At 39.7% G+C, this 12231-nt stretch overlaps 2 protein-coding genes across 2 annotated transcripts in view; one reads left to right on the top strand and one right to left on the bottom strand.

Annotated features, from left to right (window-relative positions):
- Positions 1 to 6140, bottom strand: part of lypc (ly6 domain containing, pigment cell) — a 161874-nt gene extending 155734 nt beyond the window's left edge. The window contains exon 1 of the mRNA XM_042107543.1: positions 5992 to 6140. The gene's annotated coding sequence lies outside the window, so the exon portion shown is untranslated. The remainder of the gene's footprint in view (positions 1 to 5991) is intronic.
- Positions 3751 to 12177, top strand: LOC121720983 (allograft inflammatory factor 1-like). Its single transcript, XM_042107539.1, has 6 exons — positions 3751 to 3891; positions 4321 to 4382; positions 10718 to 10784; positions 10890 to 10931; positions 11008 to 11176; positions 11317 to 12177. The coding sequence occupies exons 1-6, from the start codon at positions 3879 to 3881 to the stop codon at positions 11402 to 11404; spliced, it is 441 nt and encodes a 146-aa protein (XP_041963473.1). The 5' UTR covers positions 3751 to 3878; the 3' UTR covers positions 11405 to 12177.
- Positions 12178 to 12231: the final 54 nt, after the last annotated feature.

Here is a 12231-nt window from a genome sequence, read left to right as displayed (position 1 = left end):
CCCCTTTGTTTTGTATTGTAATGAGATGAGAAAATGTGATTGAATTGTCTTGATTTGATGCGGGTGTAGTCTAATTCTGAGAGATGAGTTTCTTGTAGGAGACATATGTCAGCTTTTAAACTATCCAAATGATTTAAGATTTTGAGCCTCTTTGCCTGAGATCCAATCCCACGGATGTTCCAGGTCAGGAATGTAAGTGGTACCATGTTGTGATTGTACAGTTATGAAAATGTTTGATAAGGTGGGTATTGTGTGTGTGAGAGTGTGTGCAGGTGTCAGTTAGATAGGAGAGGGGGAAGGGGGGGTGGAGGAATAGGTATGTAATGTGGTGTGCGAATGAGATGTAAAGGGTAGGGGCTGAGAAGAATATAGAGCATAAAGAGGTAGGAATTTGGTTCTGGGGTGGTGACAGCATGAACATTTCCTGTTTAGCATTGAAAACATACAGATCATAATTTGACTTTAGCCTATAGACATAATAAACAAAAACAGACAGGACACACAAGCAAACATGTATAGACAAAACACCATGAATAACATTAAACATTGAGAGAGCAAAAGAGAATGGGTGGGTAGGGGGAGCAAAAGGAATGAAACATAAGAAGAGAGAAGAGAGAGGTGATCCAAGCATCAGTAGGCAGTGGGTTAGAGAGAGTTGAGGGTGACAATGTTATAATCAAGATGAATGTTGGCATGAGGTATGATGTGCTATATAGCCAGGTGGTGATATTGGGGTTGCGATACAGAGTTCCATTGACATACAGTTTATCGACTGACAGTGCTGCTCGTTTGCCCTCTTGCCTGAGTCCATGTTAAGTCTTCAGTAATGTGGACACCAAGGTATTTAAAACTTGTGACTCTCTCTACAGGTTGCCCGCTGATCATTAGTGGGGTGTAACTGTAGTTCTGCTGCTGCCTTCTGTAATCCACTACCATTTACTCATGTCCTTATAAATGTCAATAAACTACATTTTGTATTTGAAAAGATAAATAGAAGATGATAATAAAGAGTCATTATTATATAACAAAAAAAGTTTAAGGGTGCAAGTCAGAACTTATTTCTATCGGCATTACCCTAGGTTTTTATTTAAGGCTGTGGAACAACTGGTAAAGCCACCCCCTCCCTGTGTACCTTTTTTTTTACTGATAACCCACGTTCCTAAAAGTTCCCTGAAGGTCACACAAAAATAAACCTTTAACGTTCTATACCTATAGGGAAACTAAACTTGTACATTTTCTCATTTGTCAAATCAGTTTCAGATTATTTTGGTTCCATGCCCACGCTCATCATCGCTACTGGATCTGTGACACTACCTCCCCTATTTATCTATATCTATATCTATCTATCTATCTATTTGAAATACAATTTGGGCCCTATCTTACACCAGGTGCATTGTGGCACAAGGTGCAAAATTTTGTTCTTAGATTACACTCAATGCAGTGATCATTATGCTGCCAGGCACATGAGTTGACAAGTTGTCAAATGACGGCGTATCAATGAATAGCATAGGTGTAGTCAGGCGCATAATCAAAAATTGGTATTTTAACGCCACTAAATTATAACGTGCATTATATTGCTACTGTCAGAGAATGAAACAACTGGGAACGAGTCCCAGGCAACAATTAACCTGTCGCTAAGCCCCGCATCCCATTGTTACTGTGTGAAACTCGGACAAACAAACCAGACTTGATTAGAAATACATTATGGAAAATGGCAGCTGACAGTATATCAGAGCAGGCTTTGAGGAGGTTTGGTCAATAAAGGATTTAATTTCGTCCAGAAGTAATCAAAAGAGACTTAATTATGCTATGGAGGGGTAAATTCAAAACTTACATACATATATAAATACATATATATATAAATACATACAAGGCAAAAACCACTGACGTTAATGCTAGCTACCTAGTGGAAGATTGAAACTGATCAGGCTACGTTAACATTCGATGTAGTAAGAATATAGTAGTTGGCTAATGAGCTTTTTCATCTTGGGGTTTATCAGGGAACCTGGTTACTGTGCCCACGTTGTTGGCTTAGCAGCCTACATTTCTTCAAGCTGTTGAAAACGCGAGAGACGTCCTGTAGGCTACTGTTGATGAAATATACCCTCGTTTTCTAGCCTCTCGGGGTACCGGCTATCAGTATTACACGTCCCCCATGCACAATGTTTGACCATGGTTATCCGTCATCTGTCAGGGTTTTTTGATGAAATAAGCTCCATAAATAACCATTAATTTGTAATTGTATGCCTCCGCCCTGTTGTTTCCTTTGGAGTTGTTAGAGGGGATGCATCCCCTCTATTGAAATCCGGAGACTTCTTATTATTATTTTTCTTTTTACCTTTTTGTGCGCGCTATTCAGCCCAAACCGCTTAACGTACAAATTTGGTTGAAACACCGTTCCGTAGATCTTCCAAGGCTTTACCGTCCTATCCGTTTTTCATTTTTGAGAAGTTTATACTTTTTGAGATATTCTCATTAAAAGTGTATTTTTCCCCCATAGACTTGAATGGGGGCTGTGATGTCATAATAGAGCCAGCTGGGCTCGTTAAGTAGTTCTCAGAGCAGTTCCCAGGCTAATCAGAACACTGGCACAGGTGTCACTTGTGAGGAATTCAACTGTCTCAGCCTCTAAGCATACAATCTAGCTCTACCTGAACTACACATCCTGTTAAAGTGTTTCCTGTGTGTCAAAATAAAAGTCCCAGCCATAATATCTCATGCATTCAGCATTATATCTCTAGAACGGCTTGACGTACATGCTTCAAATTTGGTACGAGTGTTTTTATGGACTCAAAGATGAAGTGAGTTGATGTTGGAGGTTGAAGGTCAAATGTCAAGGTCAAAAACACCTTGAGTGTGATATCTCAAGAATGCCATGTCACACAAGATTCAAATTTGGTTACTCCAAAAGCACCTTTGCAGGTATCACAATTACCCTACCAACCAGCTAGCATCAAGCTTAACAGCCCCACCAACACCCTAACCAGCAGATTGCATCCCCTCGTGTAATTCCTCGGAATTGCATTTCTAGTTTGAGCTGAGTCTGAGTCAGTTGAGGCTGGACTGTCATTGGCTCATCTGCGTTCTAAGGGTGGCGCTTAGCAACAGGTCAATTGGACTGCTTAAATGTCCTTAGGATTTTTATTCAGTCATTTAATATTATTAGCGTAAGTGTTGTTTTTTTGCTATGTTGACGCATAGACAATTTTTAAAGCTGTTGAAATACTGAAAGTGAATTCAGACATGCCCTAAATGTGTATTTAGCATCGCGCTTCAGACTATGTTTAGTTTCTGTTGCACGCCAAAGCACAGCTTGCACCCAACCTCTGTCTACTATCAGTGTAACTTTCACACAAGCAGCTGCATCCCAACCACTTATGGGTCAGAGTGTTCTTGGGGACCCCGGTTTGATTTAGACCGCTTGTTATTTCCTATCCTATCCGCATTAAGGCAAAAGAACCCAAAAGGTATACTTAAAAAATGTCCAAAATATTTGTAGCCAGGAAACCCAGAAAACCTATACTAAACAAGTACAGAGTGGAAGTATAGCTTCAGGGCAGATGCGTAACCTTAGCAATGCACATGGATATGAAACCGTCTATAGGCCTAGGTTGAGTTTGTGATGAATAAATGGTGTGTATCTTCTGACCATAAAAGCAAGGCTCCACTAACATAGGTCACCACCCAGTTCTGTTTTAGAGTACAATTTCACTCTGAATGCAAGGGGAAATCATGTGCATGACAAGCTAACATTAACCTCCACACTTCCCCTCTGTCAACCTTCATATACAGAGGAACTAGAAGCGTTCTTTTCATTTCACTTTTATCAGACACCACATCTGCCAAGACTTATATCTCTTTAGTGGGGAATAACAGACATGAACAAACAAGGTAATGTTTTGAAAAACAATCTCCTTTTATCTCTATTCTGTTCCAAGCTGAAGAGGGTAAATTGTGAGTTATTAAAGTAAATTTTATCCTTAAGTTCCCTGTATTTAAGCAATTTGCAAATAATGCTATTGATGCAACACATACGTGTACATATTTGTATTTACAGATTCGGCATTATAATGTAGGCTATTATTAGTTATGACAGGTCACTTTGTAACACACTATGTAGCTCACACAGACTCATTTCTCATGCTCGTTGATGTGTGAGACTTTTTTGTACTTCCTTAAATTGTTTCACTTAGAGTTGTCCACATTTCAAAGCTTGATTGGCCAAATATGGTTATAAATGGTCTTTTGGCTTTTATACTTCAGAAAATGTACATATATTTAAGTATGATATATTCCTGATTATATCCCAAACTTTTACAGGTGGGAAAGCATATGGAATGCTCAAATCCCAACAAGACGACAAACTGAACTCCATCAATGAGGTTTGGTTACATTTGTTAATAGTGACATTATGCAGTCTGATATCATTCATCTGATTGTACACAGAAATTGATCTTTCAGTCAATATACTCTTAATATTCTACAAAATATCAGGTATGATGTTTTTTTAGTAGGCAATTGTTTCTAGACATGTCTATAAACGTATAATGATATCAATGTTACACTTAGGCTACTTAAGAACTACTTCTGCAAATCGTAGAAACTATTGTAACATGTTCAATGAACCCATCCATTAAGCATTATAAAGGCACATATAAAACACTGAATACGCACTGACATGAGTTGTAAGCAGCCCTCACCAACTAGTCCCAAAGAACTCGTCTGCAGCATAAATACAGTGCTTATAAAAAGTATATTGGATATTTCCCCTTTTGCTGCTTTTATAAATGGAATCTTGATCAATTTAATTTGGCAATTTTTTACAATAATTTACAAAAATCTTCCTTCCTCTTTAATGCCAAAGTGAAAGCAGATTTCTACAAAAGTAATTGTAACCCCTTTTTAACGAGTGCTAGTCACTGAGATTCCTGATACCATAAATATAAATGTATAGCTGTGTAGTAGGATTATAAATGGTAAATATGAATATGAATAATTATAAATACAAATTTAGTAGCGCGGTGTCTCCACTGTAAAAATACTACACTTACCTTAGGCTAGTTTATTATGCACTTCTACAGAATGTAAATAACAATGTGAAAATAATAATCAGACTAGTGACTGTAGTTAAATGAATTGCCAATACACCCTGGATATAAAGAAATATAATAATTAAATATTTATTTGATAATAGCCACGTCGTGGACGTGACAACCCAAAAGCTGACAAATGTCAGGGAGCGAACAATTCACTCAAGGGTAAAGTTACGATAAAACCGACCGTTAAAGGAACCGTATGTAAGAAAAATATTTCAATTAATCATAAAATGGCCCTGATATGTCACTAGACATTAAGAAATCATGTTCATTTCAAATACTTATATCACTGACAACAGTAGTCCGGCCAGGATATTGTCATTTAAAAAGTGAAGTTGCAGCCCTCAACTGATGTTGATGTTTTGTTTTGTAATTGTCATGTTGTGTTTTGGCCTGATGCGCCACCCTCCACCTATCTACTAATCACGAAGTCAGTAGTGTTTCGCCATCAGGGTTGGCAACCTCGAGTCAGGGGGGAGGGGGAGGGGATACATCGCTCTTCAGTATTTTGAAAGTGATTGCAGTACCAGTTTTGGCCACAATCTTACATATGGTTCCTTTAAGGAATGGTAATGTTAAAGATTAACATATAATGCTATGTTAGCTTAAGCTAAACAGACACCAGTGTGGAAAGAAACAAACAGTCAGCGATACATTACAAACAACATACCATATAATCACATTAATATAGTATTGACCCCATACTTATTAAAATAAAGATAGCCCCAACCCCCCTTTTCGCTGGCCGTTGGAGCTCGGTGGTGCACAAGTGGCAGCTCTATGAGCTGCAGGCAGGACAGCAACCGCTGAACGGCCCTCCAACTTGCCGGTGATCCAAACAAGAACGAGGGAACGTGTGTGTGTGTCAGTGTAAGTGTGGGTTCAAGTTACTCACGATCCACCGTCCCGACCTGGCGAATCAGCTCGCAGCCGACCCTGGGGTTGATTACTGCTCAGTCGTCCTCAAAGCTAGCCGTTAGCAGTCGCAGCCAGTGGTGGCTCTCTGGTGGGCCCAGCACCAGAGAACAGAATGCGCCCCTGCAGCGTTGGCTAGTGGCAGTGAGATGCGACCTCAAACAAGGATCCTCGACGTCAGCAGTGTAGCGGCAGGAGATGTCTGTGATGGTTGTCGACCTCCGGTGGGCCCAGCACCGGAGGAAGAAAACGAGTCCCGACAAGTATCAGGCCAGTCCCTGAGGTGAATTAGCTAAGGCGGCAGCAGCTATCTGCCCCCTAGCTAGCCGTCTGCCTTAGCTTGCCAACAGCCCAAAAAACACGAGCTTCTAAATGTCAACACTGCCTCAACACAGCAGTGGACATAATAACAGTGATCCTGAGACCTCCGACAAAACGTGATATACAGATACAGATCACAGTGGGCATAGCACTACACACCAGAATGGCATTGATGGAGTAGCCTATCAAAAACGGGACTCCGCTCCTCTGAACTCTGACTGGGACTGCACTCTCAGCTCCTCTCCTGAGGCGTCCGAATGTTCAGAGAGCTCACCATTTCGCGGGCATTAAACATTTATAAATTATCATTGGACGATATAAAATTCAAATAAAAACACAGAGAACAAACAAATCTGATTGGTCTGTACCGAATTCCATATCAACATATTGCAAAAACATAAAGCACTAAGGTCATTGTAGTAACAAAAATTAAACAGTGTGGTGATAACCACTATAAACATATTTTACAGGTGCTTACATAATGTTAACTAAATAAAAGTATATATAATGCAAAATAAGTGATTGCATAAATATTCACCCCCTTCAAGTCCGCATTAAGAACTGTAGATACACCTTTGGCTGCAAATAAAGCATGGAGCCTATGTGGATAGGTCTCAATTAGGCTTGCACATCTGGATACTGATACTGTTGGAAGGTAGCCTGATGAGCCAGACCCACATTAAAATGTAGGGTCTGGGCACTCACCATTCGCAGTGCTCAGTCCGAGGGGCGGGATAATAGGTTGTCTTTCAAATTCCCTCTGCATGCAATAGGACAGCGCTATGAGTTCCATGCGTTTCCCACCAGCGGAGCTAGTTGGCTAGTTCAAACTTTTGCCAACTTAATAAAAGCTTAACTCGTGTAACACTGTTCGCCAACGCGCAACATCCATCTTATTTGTTTTCAAGTAGGGAATTCAAGCCAAACCGTAACAACTCTGCCATCAATCATTATGTTAAGCCCGCCTAACGACTCTATACACGATTTGATTGGCCTGATAGAAGTTTCATTTTTCGAGCTCACAAGCTAACGGAGAGTTGCTAGACTAGCCCTGGCAGCAATTTGCTGCTGCTAGGGTGCGTCTAGATTTCTAGGCTAGTTGGAAGGGGATTGGGCGTGAAAAGGCAAAATTTTGGTCTCAGCAGACCAAAGAACCTTCTTCTATTTGACCTTGGAGTCTCCCACATGACTTTGGGTGAACTTTAGTCGAAATTTAATAACAGCTTTGCCACTCACCCATAGAGCTTTGATTGGTGAAGGCAAAAGTTGCTGTATGCATAGTTTCTCGCATCTCAGCTGCTGAAACTTTTAAGTTCTTCAGAGTTATCATACCACTCTCCACCACTATTGTTCTTGAACGGTCACTTAGTTTGTGGTGACTGCCTGCTCTAGGCAGATTTGTACATCTAGGCAGATTTGTACACCCCCCCCCCCCCAACATTCTAAATCATTTGTATACATCAGATTTATGTAGCATAGTCATATTATACATCATTTGAAAGCTTGGACTCTTGGGAATCAATACATGACAATTTTCTTCATGTAAAATATGTGTAGTGCTTTACATTGTCAGATTAATCTAACTATGTCTCACTTAATCAAAAATGCCCTCCTCCCCCTCCTCCGCCTTTGGTGCTTCCCTACCTTCTAGCTGCAGTGTAGCTTCTAGGCCTAATATGCTAGCTATATGCTAGATATAGCATATTGGGTCTTGAAATATTCACAGGAATCCATAGAAATTGAATAATCATGTTATTTTATTCAATATCAGTTGTACAGATGTATAGTCCATCCTATACACACCAATTGAATTGAAATAGAAATTGCAAATATATTTTTGTGTAATTATTCTATATTTAGTGTAGTCATTCCATATCAGAACCCCTGAAGTACAATTCAAATACAAGCATGCAACTTCAAAGTTTTACCTTTCATTTGAGACCAAGATTATGCTTCTACACTAGAGTGTGGCTACCCGACCTGAGCCCGACGGGACCCGACGGGTCGGGTCGGGTTTGGACAAATACTTAGAAATTGTAGTTGGGTTCGGTTGGGGTTCGGACACATGGGGGCAATATGCATTGGACGTTTGTTTTTTGAGAATAAAATAAAATGTAAAAAAGACAGCTTTCTTCCTGTGTGCAAGATTTGTTTATGTAGCCGTGACAATGTGCATTTCAGGCTTGGGTGACGTTAAAAAAAGTTGTTAGCCTATCAGGAGATTTTAAGACCAAAGAAAATTAAGCAAATTAAGTCTAGACCTAGTATGTGAAGGCAGTCCTATTTGCGCTGCATACTGTGGTAAAGACATAGGCTATAGCCTATGTCCATAGCCCATACCATACCTATAGCCATAGGTATATACCGGTAGGCTATAAGGTCGTCTCGTTCAACTGGAGGAGGATTTCCTCGAGTTGCCCCAATTAACGTTGATGCTGCATATGGATCAGTGACAGAGGGACTGTAGTTTCAATGACTGTTGCAGTTCATTTCAAGACTTTTCGTCAATGATAAGACTAGAATTCTACTTGCTTGGGCCTCTTGTTAATATGCGCTGTGTGTGACCTGCGTGCGTGCACTCATCTGATTCTGTAGACAAGAATTCCATTTGTTGTTTGTTCCGTTTAATGGGCTAAGGCTATCTACAAACGTGAACGTTTAATCACTAGTATGGGAATAACTGAGGTATCATCTGCGTCGGGCTCGGGTCAGGTTCGGACATAAAAATGAAAATGCCTGTCGGGTTCAGGTCGGGTTCGGACGCAACTCTGTCGGATGCGGGACGGGTTCGGACAGAAATTTGCGCCCGAACCGCACTCTATTCTACACAAAGGGGTTCATAGACAGTAAGCATTTGATTGTCAGTATGTTTTGGATAACCAAAAGTCCTATGGGGAGTTTCCATAGGGCATTTTACAAAACACATGAGCATACCTTGGCAAATATTGGTCTAAAGTACTCATATTTTCATTCTATATTGATCTACTTTTGAACATAGCTTCACAAGACCTTGTGCTAGGTCTCAGTTGTGTTTCTAAGTCATATCAAGAGACCTAGAGGGCTGAAATGTGGTGAGTTCAGAGATGCTTGTTATCTGGCAGAAAGAAAAAACAATATCCTAGCCTCTGTAACTCTGTGTCAGTACACCACACAGTTCTTTTGATTGTTTTCCAAGAAACAGTGTCTGAGCTTTCCAAAGAGGTCAAGCATGTGATTATAGGCCAAACTAGGTGGGAACAGTGGCCTCTGAAGCAGGCACTGTGCAATTTCAGGCAACACCTGGAAATTGGTATTGAGAATTAAGCTGTTAGATGCGCATCTCGTCGGTGATTGGCTGGAAAAGTTTGTTATGCTTTTATGGTCCAGGCTGGACCAGGTTGTCCACAGAGACCTCATTTTTTACAGTGTATTAAGGGCACAGGCAGCTAGCGGATGGTGAGGTGATGTTTGCTGTATGTGACTGTATGTGAAAATGTTTCCGCGTAACATCGCTTAGAGCTCCTTTAATAATGGATATCACTGAAAAGTGTTTTGTATCCATCCCCTCACTTATGCTTTTCAATATAGACTCATTGACCAGTGACTGGACCTTCCAGACACAGGTTACTTTATATTAGTATACTATACACATTCACTTCACTCAGGCGATCTCCATTTCACTAATTGTGAGACTTAATATCGACAATTGGCTGGACCGCTGTTGACTTAGTCACTTTAAGGGGAATATTTATGCAATTGCATATTTTGCATCATATGTGATGGTATCCAGGATTTTGCAAGGTGACTGTGTCCAGAATGTTGCTAGAATGGTATCAGAATCTTAAGTTGGTGAAATTCCACCAGAGAGAGTCGAAACAGAGCAAAAATCAAGAATTTTTGAGTGCTCCATGTGAAGGATCGCATCACATATTTTTAATTATTTAACATTATTTTGTAGAAATCTGCTTTCACTTTGACATTAAAAAGTGGAATTTTTGTAAACTATTGTAGTAAAATGGGCCGAATTAAATTGAAACAACTTCTTGCGCACGACGGAATGGATTGGCAGCATGGCTCATTCACAGACTCATTCATACTTTTCCTTTTTGTTAAATATCCTTTTATCTTCGATTGTATGGGGAATTGGTTATTTAAGTTATGTATTAATTATTTATTTATCACAATGTATGATTTGAAACTTCAATAAAATGTGTTTGTGTTGTTTGATTTGTGTGATAGTTTTGCTGTAACTGTGGCTATGGTTGAACTGGCAGCAAATACAGCCTGGCACCCCAGAGATAATTACATCTCTAAACTTAAAACTAAAAATTCAGATTAGTCACATTACAATATAATAAATGGTTTAGTGAAGGTTAAGTAGTCATTTTGTTTGTGTCATTCTGCAGATGTACCTTACTGATTCTAAGTATGCTGATGTGGAATACCTGCAGTCCAAACTGGAATCTTTCAAACGTAGGCCATAGTGATAAACTCCACGCATTTAATAGTTGAATAGCTATGAATGATACCTAACTGCTGCAAATAATACAATAACATTCTCTCCCTCTCCTTTTCCAGACAAATACATGGAGTTTGACCTTAATGACCAAGGAGAAATAGGTAAGCAGACAGCACTGGAATTTTGCTATATTAGCTTATTTCAACAGTATCAACAGTCTTTAATACGTCCCTTCAGACATTATGGGTCTAAAACGAATGCTGGAGAAGTTGGGTGTTGCCAAGACTCATCTTGAACTAAAGAAGATGATGTCTGAAGTGGTGGGAGATAAAGAGTCCAGGGACACCATCAGCTACACTGATTTCCTTAACATGATGCTTGGGAAGAGGAATGCAATATTAAGGCTGTAAGTCTACAACATACTACAGATTAACTAATGATCACAGAAAGTGGTTCTACCAGTTGAGTTCGAAATGAGAAGCCAGAACACAAATAGAATGTAAGAACATTTTATACATTTTCATTATTCTTTTTTGTCTCCAAAAGGATTCTAATGTATGAAGAAAAAGCAAAGGAGCAAGAGCCCAAGAACACTGGCCCACCACCTCCCAAAACCTTTGCTGATCTCCCATAAATTCAAAATGATTCAAGTTAGGATATGGCCTTCAGTATTATCTGAGACATCATATTATTCTATTATAGACAATGAATCAAGTTGTTTAACGTGTAAGGCTACAAGTAAGATAAGGACGACACAGCGTTCGGGTAGCAGAAGTTAATGCACATTCAAGGTGGTAATGTGACCAGAACGCCAAATGGTCATTACACCTTGAGGTACATTAACTTCTGCTTTCTGAAAAAAGTCCATTATCCTGCTTATACCACTGTTGCCACACTTGCATTATGTAGCTTATGGCCTCCTTACACCAAACAACTTTGACAAGATTTGGGAAAGATTCTTGAAAGATTGTAGTCTTTTGAGTAACGCTTGAATGGGGGGTATTAGTTAAAAGACTACAATCTTTCAAGAATCTTTTTCCAAATCTTGTCAAAGTTGTTTGGTGTAAGGAGGCCATAAGCTGATAATATTTCCACGTTTTGATCACTAAAACAGAATTGCTCGTAGAACTACTTCACCACACCTCACCACATATTCTCTATTTTCTTAACTTACAGGACACACTGCCATTACTAGTTCAAAATGTGTGGTTGCTTTGGCCAGCACAGCCCCCCAATATGACATGGGCTCCCCTGAAAAAGTGATGTGAAATATTGGGAGTCTCTAAAATCTGGATGATGCTATTATGCCATGCAATTTTGCAGTTTCCTGGATCAGACATAAAATCATATCTTCACATATTGATTTATCACTAATTCCCTTAAATAAAGATACTGACATGCATGCTAGCATGCCATTGTTGTAATAACCATTTATGAGTGGCGCCACTAAAAAATCAATCT

This window comes from Alosa sapidissima, chromosome 10 (assembly GCF_018492685.1).
Source record: "Alosa sapidissima isolate fAloSap1 chromosome 10, fAloSap1.pri, whole genome shotgun sequence".
Taxonomy (NCBI): Eukaryota; Metazoa; Chordata; class Actinopteri; order Clupeiformes; family Clupeidae; genus Alosa; species Alosa sapidissima.
This window is presented reverse-complemented; position numbering and strand designations above follow the sequence as displayed.